Raw genomic sequence first — 23188 nt, 5'->3', positions numbered from 1 at the left:
CAGGCCCTGTCTTTGGGCCATCCACCTCTAGGTGGCAGAACCCAGGGGGCGCCGTCAGGGCTGGGCTGGCAAGGTGAGTACTGTCACATGCCTTTCACCTTCCTTCCAGGTGGTGGATCTCCTCAACCAGGCAGCACTGATCACCAATGATTCAAAGATCACAGTGCTCAAACAGGTGAGGGGAAGGGGGTGATGCTGGGCTAAGCAGGACAAGGGGAGCCAGGATGGGAACCTCTGGAAAAGAAGACACTGGTAATAACACTAGTGTCCACAGTTAAGCACTTGGGATATGCCTGCCATGGTGCTCAGTGCTATTTGGCCACGCTGTCATTTAATTCTCACAAAAACTCTATGAGGCAGGGCTCTTCCCTGTTTTATAGAGAAAGAAGCAGAGTCTCAGAGCTTAAACTAGCCCAAGGTCACTCATAGCAGCTGGCTGAACTAGGACTTGAATGCTGGATTCAGACTCCAAATTCTATGCTCTTGATCCTCGTATTTGCTCTCTGCCAGGGTCCTATCCAGTGGGGAAGACATGCAGGTGACCAGACAGTGAGGACCCAGAGTGGGCAGGGATGGGATGGAGGAGCCCAGAGGGGTGTGGAACCCAGAGGGAGCTTCTGACCCAGCCTAGCGGTGGGGAGTCAGGGAGAGCTTTTTAGAAGAGGGATGTCTGAGCTGAGACCTGGATGATACGGAGAGAACCAGGCTAAGTGAGAGAGGGAGAGTGTCTTGACCAGAGGGCATAATAGCTTGTACAGAAGCAAAAGAGGGCATGGGGAATTGGGGAGGCAGGTGGAGTTCAGAGGTTGGGAGGTCAGGTTGCCTGGGTGAGGACCCCAGTTCTACTTGTTCAGCATGTGGCCTTGGGTAGTCGATTCCACCTCAGCAGTAGAGTGGGGTCCTGACGGGGCCTCCCTCGTGGAGTGGTTGTCAGGGCTGTTCAGTAGTGCCTTGGGTCATAGGCAGTGAGCTTCTGTGAGAATGTTTTTGGGAAGGGCTTATTCCAAAGAGCCTGGCAGGTACAGGGGCCTCAGAAAATGTGTTCTCATTGTCATAAAATGCCCGATGAATTGTGACAGTTGGGTGGGGAGTAGAAACAGAAGGAGAGTGGAGAGGATTGCTGGGTGAGCCTCAGGAAGGTAGGAGTCCTGCAGCACTTCCCTCTTTTCTTTAGCCTCCATCTGTAACACGTACTCACTATCCACCAGGACCTGCGCCCCGTAGCATCTTCTTATTGAAGCCTCACAACAGCCCTATAAGTTGTTTACGATTCGCATTTTACAGAAGAGCGAACTGAGACTCAGGGGAAGCCATTTGCCCAGGCCATGGTAGGAGTGGCAGAGCCAGGATCTGAACTGAGCTTTTCTGCTACCTACCCCCATGCTGTTTTCTCCTACATGTTCCTATCTGCACTGATGGGACCCTGGTTTTATATGTGTGTTCCTCCTTCCCATCCCCAATCTCCTTCCAGGTCCAGGAGCTGATCATCAACAAAGATCCCACACTACTGGACAACTTCCTGGATGTGAGTGACCGACAGGAGAGAAAGGGTGTGGGCGTAGGGATAAGGGAATGGATCCTGGGGCAACTCTGACCTACCTTCTTCCTGACCTTGGCAGGAGATCATCGCTTTCCAAGCAGACAAGTCCATTGAAGTGCGCAAGTTTGTCATCGGCTTCATCGAGGAGGCATGGTATGGGGTGGTGCAGGGAGCCCCTGGGAGCACCCCTGCTGGAGTCAGCCTCTTTGGTGCCTGGCCCTGCCCTGAGAGTCTTGCCCTCTGCTTCTCAGACCCATTCTCCCTCCCATGCATGGTGATTCCCCAGCAAATATTTAATAAGGTCGAAATCTTGAACTCATCTACAGTTCCTCTACTTCTCCCACACTTCACATCTGCATCATCAGTAAGGACTATCGGCTATACCTTCATATTGTAAACAGCATCTGACAGTTTTTCAGCTACTTCCCTTGGTGTACTAAATACTTTACCTACTTTGTTATTCGATCCTCAAAATAACACTGGATTATTTGTTGGGCACATTTAACTGAAGACAGAACTGTGACTCAGAGAGGTGAAGTGAGTTTCCTAAGGTCACACAGCCAGTATGTGGCCATGCTGGGATTTTAACCTGTGTCCCTAACACCATTGCCCAAATTCTCAGTCTCCAGCTTTTACTGGGAGAATTTTTTTTTTCAGTTGAGGTATAGTTGATTTATAATATTAGTTTCAGGTATACAACATAGTGATTCAGATTTTTTATACATTATATTCTACTTAAAGTTATTGTAAAATATTGGCTATATTCCCTGTGGTGTACAATATATTCTTGTAGTTTATTTATTTTATGCATAGTAGTTTGTACCTCTTAATCCCCCTACCCCTATCCTGCCCCTCCTCCCTTCCCTCTCCCCATTGGTAACCACTAGTTTTGTCTTTTTTTTTTTTTTAAGGTACAGTTGATTTACAATATTATATTAATTTCAGGTATACAAAATAGTGATTCAAAATTTTTATAGATTATTACTGGGACAATTTGTGGTAAGTTTTCTGAGTTTGCCAAAGAACTTTTTGTTCGACAGATATGTATCGCATAACTGCTATGTGCCAGGCATTTGTGTCAGACTGTAGGACTATAACAGTGAATAAAAACAGGTATCGTTCCTGCCTTCATGTAGTTGATGGCTGAGTTTCATATTTTTGACTGATTAGCTTAATAATTAAATTCAGATTGTAACGTGTTATGAAAATACACATTCTGAGCTCTAGGTGTAGCCTTGAATTTATTCATTTCACTGAATAAATATTTATTGAAGGCCTTTCGTTTTTTCCTTCAACAAAAAATGAGACTCTGCTAGTACTCAGACTAGAAAGGCTCCCCCACTTTCAGAGCCCTCAGACTTAGGTAAACAAATTAGTAAACAAAACCAGTGATTACATAAAATAGAGTGCTTTAAAGTAATAATGGCTAATATCTATTGAATGCTTTCTATGCTTTTCTAAGAGCTTTACATGTGTTGTTGCAGTTTTCACAGCAAGCCTTGAGGTAGGAGCTGTTCTAGAAGACACAGTTGCTTATCCAGACTTACAGTTGTCTGGCTCTGCTGCACCTTATGTGAACAGCAGGGCCCTAATAATACAGAACAGTGGGGGTTACAGGACCAACCTAGACAGCGTTTGGGGTCAGCTCTGTCTGAAGGTGCCAGGCATTGTTCTCAGCTTCCAGCTGTGCTGGCAAACAAGACAGGTGTCCACCTCCATTCCAATCTCCTCACACACTGACCCTGATTTCCCTTTCCTTGTGGACCCCAGGCTCCCATCACCTGCCCAAAGACCACCTTGATCTTGCCCTTTTTCCTCCATCCCCTAGCAAGCGAGACATTGAGTTACTGCTGAAACTGATCGCGAATCTCAACATGCTCTTGAGAGATGAGAATGTGAATGTGGTGAAGAAGGCCATCCTCACCATGACCCAGCTCTACAAGGTGGCCCTGCAGGTAAGAGCTCCCTCCCCACCTGGGGCTGTCCCAGCCTGACAGGTCTCATTTACAGACTCATCTTTTAGGGTTCAAAACCAGCATCAGATCAGATTCGTTATGAGCAAGACGTGCTGTTGATCTTTAGGAAAAGACAACAAAGGGGTTCTAATGTCTAATGGTCAGGGAGTTGCCATTAACCCATCCTTCCATCCATCTGTCCATTCATTTGTGCATTCAACAAACATTCCCTGAGTACCTCCTTTGCGACCAGGATGGGCCAGCCAGGTCCACACTGTTAATGTGATGTACATTAACATTAATGAAAGGAATGAATCCATTTAATCTCTGCCACCACTTTGTGAGGTTGGCACTGTTGTTCCTCTGGCTTCCTTAAGATCTGAGTCTTCATCACTCTGGGTTGTCACTATCTGTGAACCTCGTGAGGGCAGGACCAGACCTGGCTTGGTCACCACTGGGTCCTGTCCCCAGCATCACCTAGCATGGGGCCAGAGACAGAGTTGTAACTCAGTGAACATTTCCCCAATGAATGTATTCATCATCATTTATGGATCTCTGGGAGTTGGTGGAGTTGGTGATTGATATCTTTTCCCCATCTGTCTGTCCGTCCGTCCTTCCCTGGCCCACTCGCAGTGGATGGTGAAGTCACGGGTGATCAGCGAGCTCCAGGAAGCCTGCTGGGATATGGTGTCTGCCATGGCTGGGGACATCATCCTCCTGTTGGACTCTGACAATGACGGCATCCGTACCCACGCCATCAAGTTTGTGGAGGGCCTCATTGTCACCCTGTCACCCCGCATGGCCGACTCGGAGGTGCCCCGACGCCAGGAGCACGACATCAGCCTGGACCGCATCCCTCGTGACCATCCCTATATCCAATACAGTGAGTGCCACCTATCAGCTGGTGCCATTTGTCAGTCACTGCACTGGCTCCCTTCCTCCTCCTCCCCCCCCTCACCCCCTTTTTTCTTGGTTTTTCATTTCTGGAGTCAGTTTAAAACAGTGCTTAAGAGCCCTGATGCTAGGTTCAAATCTCAGTGTTACCACTTACTCATGTGAGCTTGGGCAAGTTACTCCTCTCTGAACTTTATCTTCTTTTTGTAAAATGGAGGTGATAGTAGTACCCCTTTCACAGGTTTGTTGGGAGGTTCCATGAAGACGTGAGCACTTAGTAGTAAATACTAGCTAGTTTTACAGTTTTTCTAATTGCAAATTATAGAAGTAGTAGATGCACGTTACTGAAATGTCAAGCAATAAATATAGAGAGGTATAAAGGGAAAATACCCCCTCCCCCAGTCCTGCTCACCAGAGATGAATACTGCTAAGAGTATTGTTTTCTTTCAGACCTTTTCTGTGCAAAGATACTTACATGTATATATTCATAGTTTCTGTGTCTGTTGGCCCTGTTTTTACAGAAAACAGGGCCATGCTTTATACTTTCAACTGAGAGGCATTAGAGTGTAGTGGCTTGTGTTTGAATCTCTGCTCTACCATTGAGCAACTGACCTATTCTCTCTGATCCTGTTTCTTCATTGGTAAGTTGGGGGTCATTATTATGGCATCTACTTTAGGGTGTAGGTATGAGCATTTGGTGAGTTAACGTGGCTGGCATAGTAAGCATTCCACAAAAATTAGCTCTTCTTATATGTTGTTTGACAACCTTTTTTTCTTTTTAAATTAATTAATTAATTTGTTATTTTTGGCTGAGTTGGGTCTTCATTGCTGCATGCGGGCTTTCTCTAGTTGCGTCGAGTTGGGGCTACTCTTCGTTGCGGTGTGCGGGCTTCTTGTTGCGGCAGCTTCCCTTGTTGCAGAGCACGGGCTCTAGGTGCACAGGCTTCAGTAGTTGTGGCACGCGGGCTCTAGAGCACAGGCTCAGTAGTTGTGGCACATGGGCTTACTTGCTCCATGACATGTGGGGTCTTCCCAGACCAGGGCTCGAACCCGTGTCCCCTGCATTGGCAGGCGGATTCTTAACCACTGTGCCACCAGGGAAGTCCCTTGACAACCTTTTAAACTCAACAAAATTAGCTTGTTACTTCTTTTCCTAACAATATCATGTTCAGATGCTACAAAATATTTCACAGTATGGTTACATCGCATTCTATTTTTTATTCACTATTTCAGATAATGTGGCATCCAGTATGTTTGTGTAAGAAATGTCAAGATATCTTTCACAGTTGTTAAGAGTTAACTTTTGGTGACTGGATCAAGGAGCGTGGTGATAAAAAGAACTTTCAGTTCTTTGTCTGTGTGTGTACAGACATATACATATTCAAAGTTTTACATCAGTGTAGTTCAGACAGTCAGTTTCCTTATAGTTGGATATTTTAAATTATTTCTACTTTTTCACTATTGCAAGCCCATGCTTTGAGCATCAGCTCTAGATTTTTATACTCATTAATAGTCTTATAGTCAGACGCATCAGCCATTAAATTTTCTGTGTTTTTTCAGCCATTCATAGCCATCCATGTATGAGGATCTTTCTCCTTTTGGTCCCAAAGGCTGCTCTCTCTGGAGGCCAGGGAGAAAGGGCCCTACTAACTGGTTCTCTTCTCTCCCTCATTAGATGTGCTGTGGGAAGAAGGCAAGGCAGCCTTAGAGCAGTTGCTCAAGTTCATGGTGCACCCCGCTATCTCCTCCATCAACCTGACCACAGCCCTGGGCTCCCTCGCCAATATTGCCCGCCAGAGGCCCATGTTCATGTCTGAGGTGATTCAGGCCTATGAAACCCTGCACGGTAAGTTGGTCCCCTCCTTCTCCCCTTCGCCTGTCCACAGACCAGTCTCCTCTTTTCTGAGGAAATGTGAGCTAGGTAGTGGGCCCATAAGGGATGCATCATCAGTCTAGTAGGTTGTGGACACAGGGAAGGATTCTCTAGGTTAGACATGTATATTTCGGTGGTTGCGTGTGACAGAAACTTGGTTCAAAGCTGATTTTAATATTGAGGTATGTGTGGGTGAAATGACCTGGTTGGTGTCTGTGAAGTACTTTAAAATACTCCAGCTCTTCCCTTCTCTCCCCCAAAAAGCAGGGAGGATCGATGTGCCAAGATCAGCAAAATATTGATGGGTACATGGTGATTCATTATACTGTTTTCTCTACTTTTGTGCATGTGTGAAAACTGAAAAGTCTGGAGTTGAGGCATGAGTGTGTGCAGATCATGAATCCCTCTGCATCTCCTGGCTCTTGTGTGTCTCTTTCCTTGGGGTAGCAAAGATGGCCCCCAGTTGTTACAGGCTTCCATTCCATCTCCTTGGCAACCCCATGGGAAAGAGAATGTCTCTTCCCAATCATTCCAGCAAAGATCCAAGGGCTCATTGTTTCTGATTGGCCAAGAAGATATTGTGAGCCTATCTCTGAGCCAGTCACAATGGCCAAGAGATTGCGGTGTTCTTACCGGCCCTGAGTCTCTTGCCCACTTGGACTGAGAGTGGAGCCGAGGTGGTTCCCTCAAAGGAAAATGGGAGTGTTGCTGGCTGAGGAAGTGGGAAGGGATGCTGGGCAGGAAAGATTGCAGGCATCCTCTTTCTCTCTGGAACAGGGGAGGCTTACTTGTCAAGGTGATCGTTAGACATTAGAAAGTCATTCTGGTGTCAGGGACCAATGATGAACTGTTGTGGCAGTTCAGTTGGGACATTCTGGAGGTGATTATAGCCTTCCCCAGGGCAAGCATGTTGGAATTTCCAGACCAGAGATGGAGGGAGATGTGACTATGTTTAATGAAAGGGAAGGTGAGTTTTCTCGTTGTTTTAAGGTTGACTAATGCTGAAGGAGACCTCTCAAGGGTTTTGCGTATCAGCTTGTACAGGGGGAAGGCCATACATTAGATCTGAGAGCGAAAGAACTTTTCTAGGAGATGTCCGCCACCACTGCCCAAGATGGGGCTTGGGAAGTGAGGGTGGTAGGACCCCATGAGCTCTGTCCACAGCGCGAAGTTCTTGCTACTTTCCTCACAGCCAACCTGCCCCCAACGCTGGCCAAATCTCAGGTGAGCAGCGTGCGTAAGAACCTCAAGTTGCACCTGTTGAGTGTGCTGAAGCACCCAGCCTCCTTGGAGTTCCAGGCTCAGATCACCACCCTGCTGGTAGACCTGGGCACACCTCAGGCTGAGATCGCCCGCAACATGCCCAGTGGCAAGGATGCCCGCAAGCGGCCCCGAGACGACTCAGATTCCACACTCAAGAAGATGAAGCTTGGTGAGCTGAGGAGCTGAATCAGTCCTGGCAGGAGGTGGTGGCGGGGACTGACCACGTTCGAAATGTCTAATTATTTACAGGAAACTGTAAGCTAAATTCACATTACAAATTATGTTGTATAAATATGGTGACATATGATAAGTGATATCAAAGTAAAATTACTGAAGAATATAATACACTTACAAGTAATTATGAGTTACTTAAGTTATACAGGAAGGAGTAAAATAAAAATAGTCTCTCTTTCATCCCTCACCCCAAAAGTAACCACTCCACAAGTATTAACACTTAGATTTTCTTTCAGAAATGCCTCATATGTGTTATATGTATAGAGTTCTCCTTTCCTGTGTTTCATTTATAAATCAAGTCTCTTTTTGAAGTAATTTTTTTTTTTTTTTTTTTTTTTGGCTGTGCCATGTGGCATGTAGGATCTTCGTTCCGAAACCAGGGATCGAACCCACACGCCCTGCAGTGGAATTGCGGAGTCTTAACCACTGGACCACCAGGGAAGTCCCTGAAGTAATTTTTTAATGGTTGTATTATTTATCAATAGTGTTGACCATGGCAACCTTCCTTACTGTAAAAAAAAAAAAATTTTTTTTAAGTGCTCATTTGTTTCTAGAACATTTATGAAAGAATCGAGTTTTGGATTTCCCTGGCAGTCCAGTGGTTGAGACTCCGTGCTTCCACTGCAGGGGGTGTAGGTTCAATCCCTGGTCAGGGAATTGGGATCCCATGATGCAGCCAAAAAAAAAAGAATCAAGTTTTGTTTTCGTTTTTTTTTTTTCACTTTGAAAAATAACTTATTTTGATGTAAGGAGTGAGGTAGGGATCTATTTTTCTCCCCCTAATTAAGCACACAAGGCAGAGCGTTCTGTACCTTATATGTTTAGGAATTATCTTGGAGTTGTTTCTTTATGTGCACATGGAGATCTGCTGCATCCTTGTAATGGTGGCATAATAGTCTATAGGGTACATGGACCACTTTAACCAGTCCCCCAGTTGGTGGGCATTTCATTTGTGCCCAGTTTTATAAAGTATGAAGATTGCTGTAGTGCACAGTCTTGCATGCGTGTCAAGTCATGAGACAAGTTCCCAGTAGTGGGATTGATGGGGCAGAGAGCTTATACATTTATTTTTTGCCAAGCAATTTTATTTTTCTATTACTTTAAACTTTTCATTTTGAAATAATTTCGAACCTGCAGATAAGTTACAAGAATAATACCAAACACTCCTGTGTACCCTTCACAAGGTGGGGATCACACATTCCATTTACTTGTCACATGCCTTGAGTCTCCCAAATCATTTCCTCAGCCTTCTTCTGTTTCATGACCTTGACGTTGTGAAGAGTCCAGGGCAGCTGTTTGGTAGAATGTCCCTCCTCTTGGGTTTGTCTGCTCTTGCCTCCTGATAGGATTCAGGTTCTGCACTTTTGGCACGAACACTGCAGAAGTGATGCCCCGACCTCCTCTGTGTGTTGTGAGGAGGCACATGATGTCAGTTTGTCTCATCATTGGTGATGGGAATTTGATCTCTTGGTCGAAGTGATGACCGCCGGGTTTCTCTAGTGTAAAGTACCCTTTTTCCCTTTGTAAATAATAAGCTGAGAAGAGATACTTAAAACTATGTAAAATACTAGTTCTGCTTCAAACTTTGTGTGGTTTTGGCATCCATTAATGATTGTTGCCTGCATCTGTTATTACTGTAATGGTTATAAAAAGGTTTCTTTCTACATTTATTACTTGGCATTTTCCTATAAGGAAGAGCTTTCTTTTCTTCTTCCTACTTTATTATTAGTGTGGACTTCTGGATTCTTATTTATTCTCTGGGTTATAATCCATTATTGTTGTTATTCATTTTGTTACTCAAATTGCCTTATATTTAGTAGCAGGAGCCTTTGAGCTGGCTCCATGTCCCTTTAATGTGTCCTGTAAGTTCTTTTGAGCATTTCTTACTTTCTGGCATAACAAGGTGTTCTAGACTCATCATGTACTTTCCTTACCCCAGCCTTCAATCAGCCATTTCTCTAAGGAGCCCTGGTTTCTTTCCTTTTCTTTCTTTCTTTTTTTTTTTTTTCTGGTTTCTTTTAAGTAGGGAATAGTTTCAGAAACCAAGATCTGAGCCGTGGATGTGTCCATTACTGCTGGGTGCATTTAAATTCTTTTTTTTTTGGCCGCAATGTGAGGCATGCGGGATCCCAGTTGCCCGACCGGGGATCGAACCCATGTCCCCTGCAGTGGAAGCTCAGAGTCCTAACCACTGGCCTGCCAGGGAGGTCCCTAAATTCTTGATAGCAGTTTTTCAAAAAATCGCACCAGCGTATACAACCCCAGCAGTGTGCGAGTGCCAGTTAACCCGTTCTTACCAGCCCTGGACATTTGTTAACTCTCTGGGTAGAAATGGTATCCTAGGTCTCAGCTTGCTTTTTTGCATATGTTGGAGTCAGGCTGCATGTGGTTTTACATTTATTAGCTACTTGTATTTCTGTGAAGTGCCCGTTCTATTGTGTTGGTCAGCCTTTTGTAACTGAATTGTATGTGCCCTTAGTTAATGCAGGGTATCAACTCTTTGTTACATGTGTCACAAACTTGAAGAGACTGCATAACATATCATCATATTTTTGCCTTAATCTACTTAAATCATTACTCTATTGAACATTCCAGCTTTTCCACTCTTATAAATACAGCTTCAAGGAACGTCTTTGCACACAAAGCCTTTTCTCTAAGGTTCACGTTAGTTTTTTCCCTTGAGCTAGAACTGCTGTGCTTGTAGTCAGCCAGCCTGTTATTGATAGAAGCTGTATGCCATATCTCTGTACAGTCAGTGTTGCAGTGAATTCTCTGTACATCTTACCTTAGCTATATCTGTAAGTTTTTAGGGTAGATATTTAAAAGTGGAATTGCTGTGTTGAAGAGGTGTGCACATTTAAAATATTGACCTACTATCAAACTGCCCTTCCAAAAGGCGATACCAGTTTACGTTTCCACAGTTCACACCCCTATTAACAACTGTCACTACTAACCTTTTTATTTTTTGTCAATCGTATAGGCAAATTCACTGTCTTATTAGGATGTTTTTACATTTTCCTGATTCCTGGTGAGGTTGAGCACTGTTTCAAACTTAGGTGTTTTTAAACAGTAAAGCTCTGTGAACTTATTACTTAACCTTTTTGTCTTTTGGAGCTTAGTTTGATCAGCCAGGCTGGTATGGCTTATTCCCATTTCCCAGATGAAGAGAACTGAGGCCTAGAGAGAGGCAGGTAGTTCCCCAGGGTCATATGGCACAGAGGTCTTCATCTGCTGCACTGCTTCTATTTGCTGAGGCTGCCTGGGAGCAGGGACCACTGGGGGTGCCTGGGAGGAGGGGAGGGCTGCTGCCCTCTCTAGAGCCATCATCTTTTCTCCTTCTCTATCCCAGAGCCCAACCTGGGGGAAGACGACGAGGACAAGGACTTGGAGCCAGGCCCCTCAGCGACCTCGAAGGCCTCAGCCCAGATCTCAGGCCAGTCAGACACAGATATCACAGCCGAGTTCCTACAGCCTCTGCTGACACCTGACAATGTGGCCAATCTGGTGAGGATGGGTGGGGGCCATTTCCCACCAGGCAGGGAGGAAGGGTCTCTAGTCTTTTCTCTGCCCCTCCGCTCCACACTGCCCACCCTTTCCAGATGACATCAGACCTGAAACACTTTTCTGTTTTCAGTGTGGGGAGGGTGTGGTCCAGTGGGCCTTCCTCGCTTTGGATGGACCTCTTCTTGCATGATGTTTGCTCCTTCAGGAGGTTACTTGTCACTGCCCCCGCCATCCCCCTTTGGGTTTTCTGAGTCTCCATCTAGACCCACGCACTCGCACTCTCTCTCCTCTCCTTTGCAAGGAGGGTCTGTTAACTGGAGAGTGAACCCCATGACTTGTTTGCTAAGTGGTGTAGGATTGGCATCGGTAGGGTGGGATGACCAGTGTTTTCTTTGGATTTTCAAAGATGACCTGCTTCAAAGTGAAAGAACCACTGGTTTGAGTTGATGAGGGGAGCTGGAGTGGTGGGGTGTCTCACATCAGTCCTCTGGCTGTAGCAGCACCGAGACCTTTCTGTTGGGTGCTCATGGAGAATAAATACCTCTTCCCATGCTCAACAGCAGTCACCATCAGCTTTCCCTTCTCTCTGCCTAGAGCCTCCAAGGGGCTTAGTTGTTGGGTGATTGGGGTGGCGAGGAGTTTTCTCTCCAGCTCAGATCTCTTTGGTGAGCTCTGGGCCTGGATATGCGGCCACCTCCTGCATCTTTCTCTCCTTGGGTGTTTCACAGGCACCTCAGACTTAACATTTCAAAACTAAACTTGTGAAATTTCTCCCCCGACTCTTCTACAGGCCCATGGCCCCTCCTGTGTTCTTGGCACACATGCCTCTCGTCCCCACACCAGAAACTTGGGAGTTAAACTCTTTGCCTCCCCCTCAGGCCGAGTTTTTCCCCTCTTCTCCATTCCCCATGGCCCATGCCCTCTCCAGGCCCCACCCTTTTCACACAGAGAACTACCTGCTTGTTCCCTGGCTCTGCCTTCCACTCTCCCTGTGGCAGGCAGAGGCATGTTTGTAAAGTACAAGTCATGATGCTCCCCTGCTCAGATCCCTGCCAAAGCTTTGTTTCCTTCCAGATAAAACTTAAATTCAACTTGCCTTAGACCCTGTCTGATTTGGCTTCCATTAACTTGTTGTACCTTATCTATCCCTGTCACACTCCGGGAAATTGTCTTTTTCAAATTATCAGCATGAAGTTCATAAGATTCTTTTATTTTTATAATACCTGCTGTCTCTGTAGTAATGTACCACTTTTTTGTCCCTAATACTGTGTCCTTCCTCTTTTTTTGTTTATTCTTGCTGTAGATTCGGTTGGTTTCAGTCATTTCAAAGGACTGGCTGTTAAGTTTTGTTGATAATCTTTTGTAACCTTTTCTGTTTTATTTCTGCTGTCTTTATTTCTTTCATGTTACTTTCTGTGAATGTTTTTCCCCAAGGTTAAATGCTTGGCTTATTAGTTTTCAGTTTTCTTTTCCAGTGTAAGCATTTAAGGATCTGATTTTCCATCTAAGTACCCTTGTAGCTGTATCTTACACATTTTGATTTGTAGTTATTTCATTATCTTTCTGTGCTATTATTATTTAAGAGCATGCATTTAAACTTCCAAGCCTGTAGGGAGTTTGAGATTATCTTTTGTTACCAATTCCTGACAGACATGGATGTGCTCTATTAGGATACTGATTTTTTTTTTTTTAAGTCAATTTCTGGTTCATATTATACTGTGTCACTGAACCTCCTTCCGCTCACTAGGCAGGGTACCAGCTCTGCTGCCTCTTAGCCTTCCTGTACTTGGAATATATTACCCCCCAACCCCTCGCTTGCAAGACTTCACTCTGTGTCACTCTGATTCTGGCCCTTCTCTCAATTCTCAGCCTATGTGCCACTGCCCTGGGGAGCCAAAGCCATCCCTGGCACCCTTTACTGTGTCCCGTGGCACCCTTTACTTCTTCTCTCGTGCACCACACTGCATCGGTACTCGTTTTCTCTCTGACTTGTGCAAGAATCTGCGCTCCATGAGAGCAGGCCCAGGTCTGTCCTAGTCACTACCATTTCGCCAGCATTGGCCTGGGTGTGGAACGAATGTTTGTTGAGTCAATAAGTAAGGGAAGGTTCCTTTTCCTGGGCATCTTGCAGGTCCTCATCAGCATGGTGTACCTGCCTGAGGCCATGCCCGCCTCCTTCCAAGCCATCTACACCCCAGTGGAGTCAGCAGGCACTGAAGCCCAGATCAAGCACCTGGCTCGGCTCATGGCCACACAGATGACGGCCGCAGGACTGGGGCCAGGTGAGTGTCACATGGAGCTGACCAGGGCCAGGGGTTGGCACTGTGGCCACTGGGTTCTCCTTAGTGGAAGAGCACCTCTTTGTAGTGCTGCAAATGGAAAATCATGCTATCTTAGGTGTAAATAGTTACAGGTCCCATAGATACAGTGACCACTCAATAGTTTCAGGCCCTGGGCTTTGAAATCCAGCAGACCTGGGTTTGAGGTCTGAGTTGAATGAGACTACCTCAGCCACTTAATAGCTGTGTGTCTTTGGTCAAGTTACTTAACCTCTCTGAGCCCCAGGTGGTTTCCCATTTTAATAATACTATTGAGGTATAAATTATGTACAGTGAAGCACACAGCTCTTAAGTATACACTTTAGTGAGTTTTCACAAAGTGAACACACCAGTGTAGCCATCACCCAGATGGAGAAGGACTGTTACCAGCACTCTGGAAAATTCTTTCTTGCTCCTTTCCAGTCGACACTCAAAGCATCCCCTGTCCAGAGACAACCACTGTGCTGACTTCTGTCTCCACAGATTCGTTTTTTCTAGTTTTGAACTTCTTATAAATGGAATCATAGAGTCTGGCTTATTTTATTTTGCTCAGCATAAGGTTTTGTTTTGTTTATAAATTTATTTATTTATTTATTTATGGCTGTGTTGGGTCTTTGTTGCTCTGCGGTGGCTTCTCTTGTTACAGAGCACGGGCTGTAGGCGCACGGGCTTCAGTAGTTGTGGCTTGCGGGCTCTAGAGCGCAGGCTCAGTAGTTGTGGCGCACAGGCTTAGTTGCTCCGTGGCATGTAGGATCTTCCCGGATGAGGGATCAAACCCGTGTCCCCTGCCTTGGCAGGCGGACTCTTAACCACTGCGCCACCAGGGAGGTCCCATCAGCATAAGTTTTTGAGGTTCATCCATGTTGCTGTGTGAACCAAGAGTTTATTTTTTATTGCTCAGTAGTCTTCATTATGTGAATAGGCCACTGTTGGTTTATCCACACTCCTCTGTTGATGGACCTGTGGATTGTTTATAGTTCTTGGCCATTGTGAATAAAGCTGCTGCGAACATTTGTGTATAGGTGTTTTGATGCACATGTGCCCTCATTTATCTTGAGTTTATACCAAGGAGTGGAATTGTTGAGTCGTGAGTTTGGGTATGTTCAGTGCTATTCGAAACTGCTCATCAGCTTTCCAAAGTGGCAATACCATTTACTACTCCCACCGGCAGTGAGTGGACATTTCTAGTTTGAGTCTCCGTTGTTGTATTGCAAAATGGGGATGAAGAAGGTACCTGCTCCAGAAAGGCATTTTGCAGATTTAAATGAGTTTTGTGTGTACAAGGCTTAGAGTAGAGCCTGTCTCACAGGAGGTCCTTGGGTGGGAGCGGGTGGGTCTGACATGCCAAGAGCCCGTTTGCTGCCTCCCCCTCAGGCGTGGAGCAGACCAAACAGTGCAAGGAGGAGCCCAAGGAGGAGAAGGTGGTGAAGCCTGAGAGTGTCCTGATCAAGCGGCGCCTGTCAGCTCAGGGTCAGGCCATCTCGGTAGTGGGCTCCCTGAGCTCCATGTCCACTCTGGAGGAGGAAGCGCCCCAGGCCAAGAGGAGGCCAGAGCCCATCATCCCCGTCACGCAGCCCCGGTGAGTCCCCTTGCAGGTGCTGGTGCAGGACTAGAGGCCTGGTTCTTGGTGTGTGTGTGACAGACAAAGACAGATAAACAGAGATCGGTCTGGATGAGGGTCTGTCTGATTCCAGAGTCAATGCCCTAACCACTAAGGCTTAGCTGTTGTTTTCTTTTAGAAAAAACACCCCTTACTTATGTCTAAAATTGGGATGGGATGATAGTATCTCTCTCTAAGGATGAAGGAGAACTAAACAAGTTCACAGTGATGGTTAGATGATTAAATCAGATAACTCTTGGGGGGGACAGGGATCATGATGTAGAAAGCGCTGAGCGTGATCCTAGCGCGTAGGGAGAGCTGCTGGTTGCTGCCGTCATTGTCCTCATCATTACCTGCCTGAAAGACCACAGAATCCAGCCAGTCCCTGCCCTGTCCCCAGCCAAGGCTTGCTAACAAGGCCCTGCCTGATATGCTGCCCCTCCGAGCTCTCCATTCCCCTTCCTCCCTCCTCCAGTCACACCAACCTCTTGGTATTTCTTGAACAGCCAAGCAGGTTCCCACTTGAAGGCCTTTGCACCTCCTGTTCCCTCTGTCTGGAAAGCTCATCCTCCAGATATTTGTGGATCTTATTCCCTCGCTTCACTCAGATCTCCAGTCACACGTTGCTTGCTCCTTATAGAGGCCTTCCCTGAGATGCTGTTTACAAAACCGAAATAGCATCCTCTTCCTTCCCATTACCCTGCGCCCTGCCGTGCCTCAGAGTCACAGGGGAGCTGGAGAGACAGTGTGGGGGGGTGTCTTTGTATGTATGGCCTGGGGTGGGCCTGGGCTCCAGAAAGGGTGTTCCGAGTCACTGTGTCCCTGTCCCTACTCTCCCATGTAGGCTGGCAGGCGCCGGCGGGCGCAAGAAAATCTTCCGTCTGAGTGATGTGCTGAAGCCCCTGACCGACGCCCAGGTTGAGGCCATGAAGCTGGGCGCTGTGAAGCGGATCCTGCGGGCTGAGAAGGCCGTGGCCTGCAGCGGGGCAGCCCAGGTGTGCCTCTGTACCCCCCAGCCCATCCTTCCAGTCCCTCTCCCCAAGAGTCTACCTCACATCCCAGCAGAGAGACAGGCCCCGGGGTCAACCTCCCTGGCTCCAGATTCCAGCTCTGCCGTTCACTGGCCACTTCTCCAAGCCTTACTCTGTCGTCCCATAAAACGAAGAGATAGCAGCTCCACACAAGTGACAAGGAGGAGGAAACGTGTGGACACGCATGCGCTCTCACTCAGCACAGGGCGGCTGCAAGGAAGAGCCCTGCGAGTGCGGGCTGCCATGATGCTCTTTCTGCCTTGTGATTGACAGTATTCTTGTTCGTTAGCTTCAGAAACACTCACACACCTGCTTTAAATCCTGATTCTGCCACTTCCTGGGATTGTAACCTCAGTCGAGCGACTTTTTCCCTATTTTTTTGAAGTTTATTTTTAATTAACCAAATAGTATATGAACGTATTCTCTCTGTTAAAAAAATATTTCCAGGCCACAGAGGGCCTGTAAGTCTCCTTTGGCCCGCACTGCATGCCATCCCCTCCACAGAGGCGACCAATGTACAAATGAAGGGAATCCTTCAAGATCTTTTTCTGTGTACCTAAGTATGTAGATATTACTCCTAGAAATTTAGATATTTATATTTTAGATACATTTTAGATATTTAGGTATATTTTAGATATTTGTAATTTCATACATTTACAATTTAGATATTACTCCTAGAAATTTTAGCGATTACTTCTAGTTTTATTCCGTGATGATTACTTTTTTTCTCCCTTTTCATTTTTTTTTCTTCCATACAAATGAGACCTACCGAGAATAAGGTTCTTCACCTTTCCTTCCTCACTTAACACCGGGTCTGCGCTGGGGGTCCCTGAGGCTGGGCGGGAGTAGTTGCAGGGCACCATCGTGGGGTGCCTGGGATTGCCCACCCCCGCGCCAACACAGACCCTTGCTCGCGTCAGGTGCGCATAAAGATCCTGGCCAGCCTGGTGACTCAGTTCGACTCGGGCCTGAAGGCCGAGGTCCTGTCCTTCATCCTGGAAGATGTGCGGGCCCGCCTGGACCTGGCCTTTGCCTGGCTCTACCAGGAGTACAACACCTACCTAGCAGCTGGTGCCGCGGGCACCCTGGACAAGTATGAGGACTGCCTCATCCGCCTGCTCTCCGGCCTTCAGGAGAAGCCAGACCAGAAGGATGGGTGAGGGGGATGGCCCTGCACCCTCCTGTCCCCAAGAGTCCCCCCACCTGTGTCCTGCCTTTTCTTTCTAGTTTCTGACCACTTCTGTCTTCATCGGCACCCGAGTCAATCCTCCATGCGCCCATCCCAAGTCCCCCTTCTCTCCCCACTCTCCCCACACGCAGACAATGTCACCTCACTGTAGGCTCTGGGTCACGTGCCCTGGGCTTGTTTCCCAACTCTGCTGCTTGCTCTGACTGACCTGTGTCACTCAGTTCTGGGCCTCCGTTTTCTCATATAATATAGAATAAATAACAGTGCCTGTTTCAGAGTCTTGTTCTGGGGGTTGACTTCTCACCATCCCCATCTCTTGCCTGAATCAGTTCTGTGGCTTCCTCCTTGTCCTTGACCTCCAATTTATCCATTCTCCACACAGCAGCGCAGGTGACATTTTATAATGTAAATACTGTGTTGTTATTCCCCACTAAAAACCTTCAGTTGTCCTCCAGATAAAATGCAACTTTCTTACTATGTTTTATGAGACCTTGTGTAATCCAATCCCTACCAACTTCTTTAGCCTCCTTTCTTACCTCTCTGCTTTTCCCTGCCCCTTATCTTTAGCCGCACTGGCTGGCCTTCAGTCTTCTGTTCCTCAAACATGATGAGTTCAGGGCTTGGCACTTACTGTTCTCTCTACCTGGAATGCTGTCCCCCTACTCCTTGCATGGCTGGCTCTTCCTCATCTGCCAGCATTGACTAAAGTTTCATCTCAAAGCAGCCTTTCGTCTAAAATCACGTCTAAAATAGCAACACCCTTTCCAGCCCCCATCATTCCCTCCCATTGCTGTATTAAACGGCCTTCTCAGCCCGCAGCTAGAAATCCCCATCTGACAGAGGGGAGAAACTGAGTTTCAGAGAGGCAGTCTCTGCCCAAGACACCCACCTGGCAGCGTTTGAACCCTGCTCTGTTGCCTCCAAAGCTGTTGCCTCCAAAGCTTGTTGAGCGAGCTCTCTGTGAGGCGGGGGGCCCTGCCAGCTGTGAGCTGCGATCAGCAGGACAGGGAAACCAGGGGGCCCCTTCTCTGCAGCCGTTCACTGTCCCTCCCTCTCTGGAAGGATCTTCACCAAGGTTGTACTGGAGGCGCCGCTGATCACTGAGAGTGCCCTGGAGGTGATTCGCAAGTACTGTGAGGATGAGGTGAGGATGGACGGCAGATCTGCCTGCATCCCCAACATTGTGGTGCGGGCAGGAGCCCGACTTGTTGCAGCCTGTGGCGGGGGGTTCTGTGAGGGACCAGTAGCTTTTGTCTAGGACCAGATCTGACTGAAGCAAGGGAGACACCCTAAAGGCACACCGCGGGTGCCTTCAGCTCTGGTTCCCTTCCTTCCTGCTGCAGAGTCGCACCTACCTGGGCATGTCCACTCTTCGAGACCTGATCTTCAAGCGCCCGTCCCGCCAGTTCCAGTACCTGCATGTTCTGCTAGACCTCAGCTCCCATGAGAAGGACAAGGTGATCCCCCGTCGCCCTTTGCTGGGTTACACTCAGTCCTTCCTCTGTCCCAAGTTACCAGCCCAGTCTTTTCCACATTCCCCTGAAAGTTTCTGGGCCTAATGTCCTTCTTACAACAATTTTTTGGTGGTGGTGGTGGTTTTTCCATTTACGATGGCATGAGGCTGCTTAGAATATACACACATATACACTCACCGCCTCCCAGGAAGGACAGTCCCATTCTCGCTCTTATTCCACCCGTGTTGGTGCGCCCCTCTCAAGGCCTGGTGGTGTGCTGGAACCTGGGGGAGCGCTGACCAGGAGGGGAGCCATTGTGGCCCACACAGTGTGTTCAGTGCCAGGAGTGGAGTAGGGTGTGCGGTGGCGGAACCCTGGAGGCTGAGGAAGGGAGGTGGTCTAAGGAAGGCTTCTGGAGGAGGGGTCGTGTGAGCCAAGACCTGAAATATTAGTCGACGGGTGTTCCCTGGACGGAGGGAACAGCATGTGTGCATGTGTGTGATTGAGAGGGCCCTTGGTGCACCCTGCTCCAGCCTCCTGCCAGCTCCTTTCTGATGTCTTGTGTCCATTCATTCAGCAGACCCTCACTGTACACCCTGGCTCAGCCCTGTGGTGCTTTTGGGGACAAATCACTGCCCCAGACCAGGCCCTGTCCTCATGGCTCCCAGCAGGGGATGTCTGAGTGAAATAGGATACAGCCAGTGACAGGCACGCCGGGCAGTGGGAACCTTTTGTGCCAGGTCTCAAAGCCAGGGAGAACGCTGTTACTTTTGAGGAACTGGGGAAAACTTCTGGTTGGAGTAAAGCAAGCAAGGCAAGAACGATAAGAGGTGGGGCTGGGCAGGTAGATGGTGAGGTGGTGCAGGGCCCTGAGGTTGGCCAGGAAACCTCTCTTCTAAGCCGGTGACCAGTCTTGGGCACAGGTAAGTCAGCCCAGCTGGGCCTCTCTCAGACTTCAGCTTGTTTTCACACTGGTGCTGCCAAGCTCAGAACAACTGTCTTCCCCTCCACCATCTTCCCCCACTCTCTCCTCAGGTGCGTTCCCAGGCCTTGCTATTCATCAAGCGCATGTACGAGAAGGAACAGCTACGAGAGTATGTGGAGAAGTTTGCCCTCAACTACCTACAGCTCTTGGTCCACCCCAACCCACCATCTGTGCTCTTTGGAGCCGACAAGGACACAGGTTTGGTGCAGGTTCTTCAGAGGTGTATTGAGCACCCGCTGTGTCTCAGGCTCTGGGCTGGGTCTTGGGGACAGAGCTGGATCTAAGCTGAGCCCTTCCCAGCCTGCTAGAGAAGACAGCCAGACAGTAATAACCAGAACGAGCAGGCCTCAGGTGGCGAAACTAGGAGTCTGTGGAAGCCCAGAGGGAGCGCCTGACCCAGCGTGAGGGGTCAGGGAGAGCATCCTGAAGGAGGAGACAGCTGGGCTGAAAGCCGAGGACAAGGAGAGCTAGACACTGATGGGGCTCCAGGAAAGGCCAGGCCGGATCATCGCAGGCCAATTTCCTCAGCAAAGCTCTGGGTCCTCCAGAATTGCAGACAGGGAGACCCGGGCCCCAGGGGAAGGGACCATTAAATTGGAAGGTTCAGGCTGTGGCAGGAAGCACAGGGCCTTCGAGGAGCACAGGAGCCCTGGTGCAGCCTGGGTGCCAGGAAGGCTTCCCAGGAGAGGTACTGGCTATGTGAGACCCAGAGGAGGAGGTACAGAAAGAGGAGTTGGGCAGCAGTGTTCTAGGCATCAGAGCAGCACGTGCAAAGGCTCCAAAGTGGGGGCCCTGGGGGACTGTCAAAAGTAGGGTGTAACCAGAGCACACAACCCCAGAGGCAAGGCTACCCTGAACAGGACCTGGCAGGTGGAGCAAGGTGAGGAGCTGGGGGTTTATCCTGAGGGCATAGGACAGTCGTGGGAGCACTGAGCAGGGGAGGGACAGGGTCAGAACTTGGAAAGATCTCTCTCACCGCCTTGTGGATTGGTGGTCAGAGGAGACCAGATGGGAATTTAGTGCAGAGACTTCTGAAAGGGGAGCAGTCCTGGTTCCACCCCATTTCCCAGATGATTGGCTTCCTGCCCAAACAATTTGCTTCCCAGGCCCGCTCCCTTATGTGCCTGTCCCCCAAGAAGAGCCAGATGCTGGGGGTGGGAGGGGAGTGGGGCCGCCCTGATCTTCACCCCCTGCCCTATTAGAGGTGGCAGCGCCCTGGACTGAGGAGACAGTAAAGCAGTGTTTGTACCTCTACCTGGCCCTCCTGCCTCAGAACCACAAGCTGATCCATGAGCTGGCAGCCGTGTACACTGAGGCCATCGCTGACATCAAGAGGACAGTGCTGAGGGTCATCGAACAGCCGGTGAGGCCCCTGAGCCCACCAGGCTCTGCCCACCCATGGGTGGGGCTCAGTCCCCAACTCCAGCCCTTCCCCTGGTATATTCTCCTTGTGTGTGCTGAGCACTAAGGGTTGTCACCCCAGGCTGAGCAGCTGTGTCACTTGCGGGTAGTCCACTGCTACTGCGGGTAGCAGTTCCATCTGCTCCTGAGAAGACAGCAGGGTAACCCCGCAGTTAAGAGCCTAGAGTCGGATGGACCTAGGTTCACATTCCGCCTCTCACTTTCTCACTGCGTAAACTTGCAGCCTTCAGTAAAAACGGGGAAGATAATTCAGTCCCCCAAGCTTGTTGGAGGGATTCCGTGACCTCATGCATGTAAACATCTGTGTCACTGTTATCATTTATGAGCTGTCCTTCCCCTGCCTTGCTGACAGGAATCTTTAGTTGTCATTGCCTAAGTCCCTCCTGCTCCTCTCTGGAACCCCAGGGTCACCCACAAGAGAAGCATCTCAGTTACAGACTGGCCCCTAAAATTCAGAACGTCTGCCATTCCGATTTGTAGCTGGGTTTGAAACTACTTTTTCGTATTTCTGTCGCTGACATTTTATTACTGAGAATTTCCAACATAAACAAAAGGAGAAAGTGTGGTACATTAATTCCCACATACCCACCCCCCAGATTCAACAGTGTCTTTACCTGTAATGTGGGGGTAATAGGCTCAGTGTGAGGAAGAAGCAGATTCTTCTCCCCATTCTCAAGGTGAGCCCACCAGACTCTGAGCTCTTCGAGGGCAAAGACTGGCAGTTCCACTTGGAATTGTAAAGATTTATGGGGCAGAGGAAGGCATGAACCCTTGAAGCCTGGCCCTCTGCTCCCTGTGTTTGGCGTTTGTGGTGGGTTGGGGGGAAGCCTGCAGAAGCAGCAGCAGGTCCGAGCCCTGGTCTGAGCACGCAGCCAAGCCAGGGCCCTGGCAGTCACAGAGGTGGGTGGGCAGGGCGCCTACAGAAGCCAGAAAAGTCTTCACCGAGGAACCGAAGGACAGGTTGGGCATTAAAGCTCAGGTTAAGTCAGAGATGGCAGAGAGAAGGCACGGTCTGCCTAGAAGGGCAGCATGGGTGAAGGCTCAGGAGCTGCAGGAAGCCTGTGTCTGTGTGAGATTGGGTGGAAGAGACGGAGATGCTTCTGCCCAACCCTCCCTCCCCTTCCCCCCACTTCTGTGAACGCTGTCACCAATAATTTTTTCCCCTGTTTTATTGAGATATAATTGACATATAACATTATCTTAGTTTAAGGTATACAACATAGTGATTTGATGTATGTATGTATGGGGAAATGATTATTACAATAAGTTTGATTTACATCCATCACCTCACAGAATTAACGATTTTTTTCTATTGAGAACTTTTAAGATCTACTCTCTCTGTCACCACTGCTTACTCCCAAGTCCCAGCATCCACCCGGCCCCTGACACCTGGGCCTCCCCGAGCTCTCACCCTGGGCCCCTCATCGTCCTCACATCACCTAGCCCCTTCCCCGGGCCTTCCCTGTCATCCCTCTCTCTACATCTAGATCCGAGGAATGGGCATGAACTCGCCCGAGCTGCTCCTGCTGGTGGAAAACTGTCCCAAGGGGGCAGAGACACTGGTCACACGTTGTCTGCACAGCCTCACGGACAAAGGTGCCCCCTGGGACCCTACCTTTCATCCTTTTCTTCCATTGCCCAGGTCTTCCCCATTTCCCCTTCCCCGGGCCTGGGGATCAGAGCTGCTGGGTCCCCAGATGCTTGGCCCTCTTGTGAGTCTCTCCCCATCCTTGGGCCTCAGTTTCTCCATGTGGAAGAGTGTATTGCTAAATGCACTTGAGAAAGCAAGGGGCCAAGGACTTCTGCTCTGAAATGGAGTTGCCCCTCCCTGCCCCTCCCACACACCCACCACCATTTCTCCTCCTCCTCGGAGCTCACCTTCACCCCACCACCCCCAACACCTGTGCCTCCTGCTGCTTCTACCTG

General features: G+C 48.5%; 1 protein-coding gene across 2 annotated transcripts in view; it reads left to right on the top strand.

Annotated features, from left to right (window-relative positions):
• SYMPK (symplekin scaffold protein) overlaps positions 1–23188 on the top strand; it is a 35890-nt gene that overhangs the window by 4388 nt on the left and 8314 nt on the right. For both annotated transcript variants that reach the window (XM_033845672.2, XM_073796038.1), the window contains 17 exons: positions 110–175; positions 1472–1525; positions 1620–1693; positions 3369–3495; positions 4129–4378; positions 6065–6235; positions 7455–7694; positions 11109–11263; positions 13395–13545; positions 14956–15160; positions 16026–16176; positions 17133–17368; positions 18464–18545; positions 18745–18858; positions 19891–20038; positions 21043–21203; positions 22750–22858. In XM_033845672.2, coding sequence (XP_033701563.1) covers positions 110–175; positions 1472–1525; positions 1620–1693; positions 3369–3495; positions 4129–4378; positions 6065–6235; positions 7455–7694; positions 11109–11263; positions 13395–13545; positions 14956–15160; positions 16026–16176; positions 17133–17368; positions 18464–18545; positions 18745–18858; positions 19891–20038; positions 21043–21203; positions 22750–22858 — 2494 coding nt within the window. The remainder of the gene's footprint in view (positions 1–109; positions 176–1471; positions 1526–1619; positions 1694–3368; positions 3496–4128; positions 4379–6064; positions 6236–7454; positions 7695–11108; positions 11264–13394; positions 13546–14955; positions 15161–16025; positions 16177–17132; positions 17369–18463; positions 18546–18744; positions 18859–19890; positions 20039–21042; positions 21204–22749; positions 22859–23188) is intronic.

This window comes from Tursiops truncatus, chromosome 19 (genome assembly GCF_011762595.2).
Source record: "Tursiops truncatus isolate mTurTru1 chromosome 19, mTurTru1.mat.Y, whole genome shotgun sequence".
Classification (NCBI taxonomy): Eukaryota; Metazoa; Chordata; class Mammalia; order Artiodactyla; family Delphinidae; genus Tursiops; species Tursiops truncatus.
Note: the sequence above shows the minus strand (reverse complement) of the source record. Positions and strands in the feature narration are given on the sequence as shown.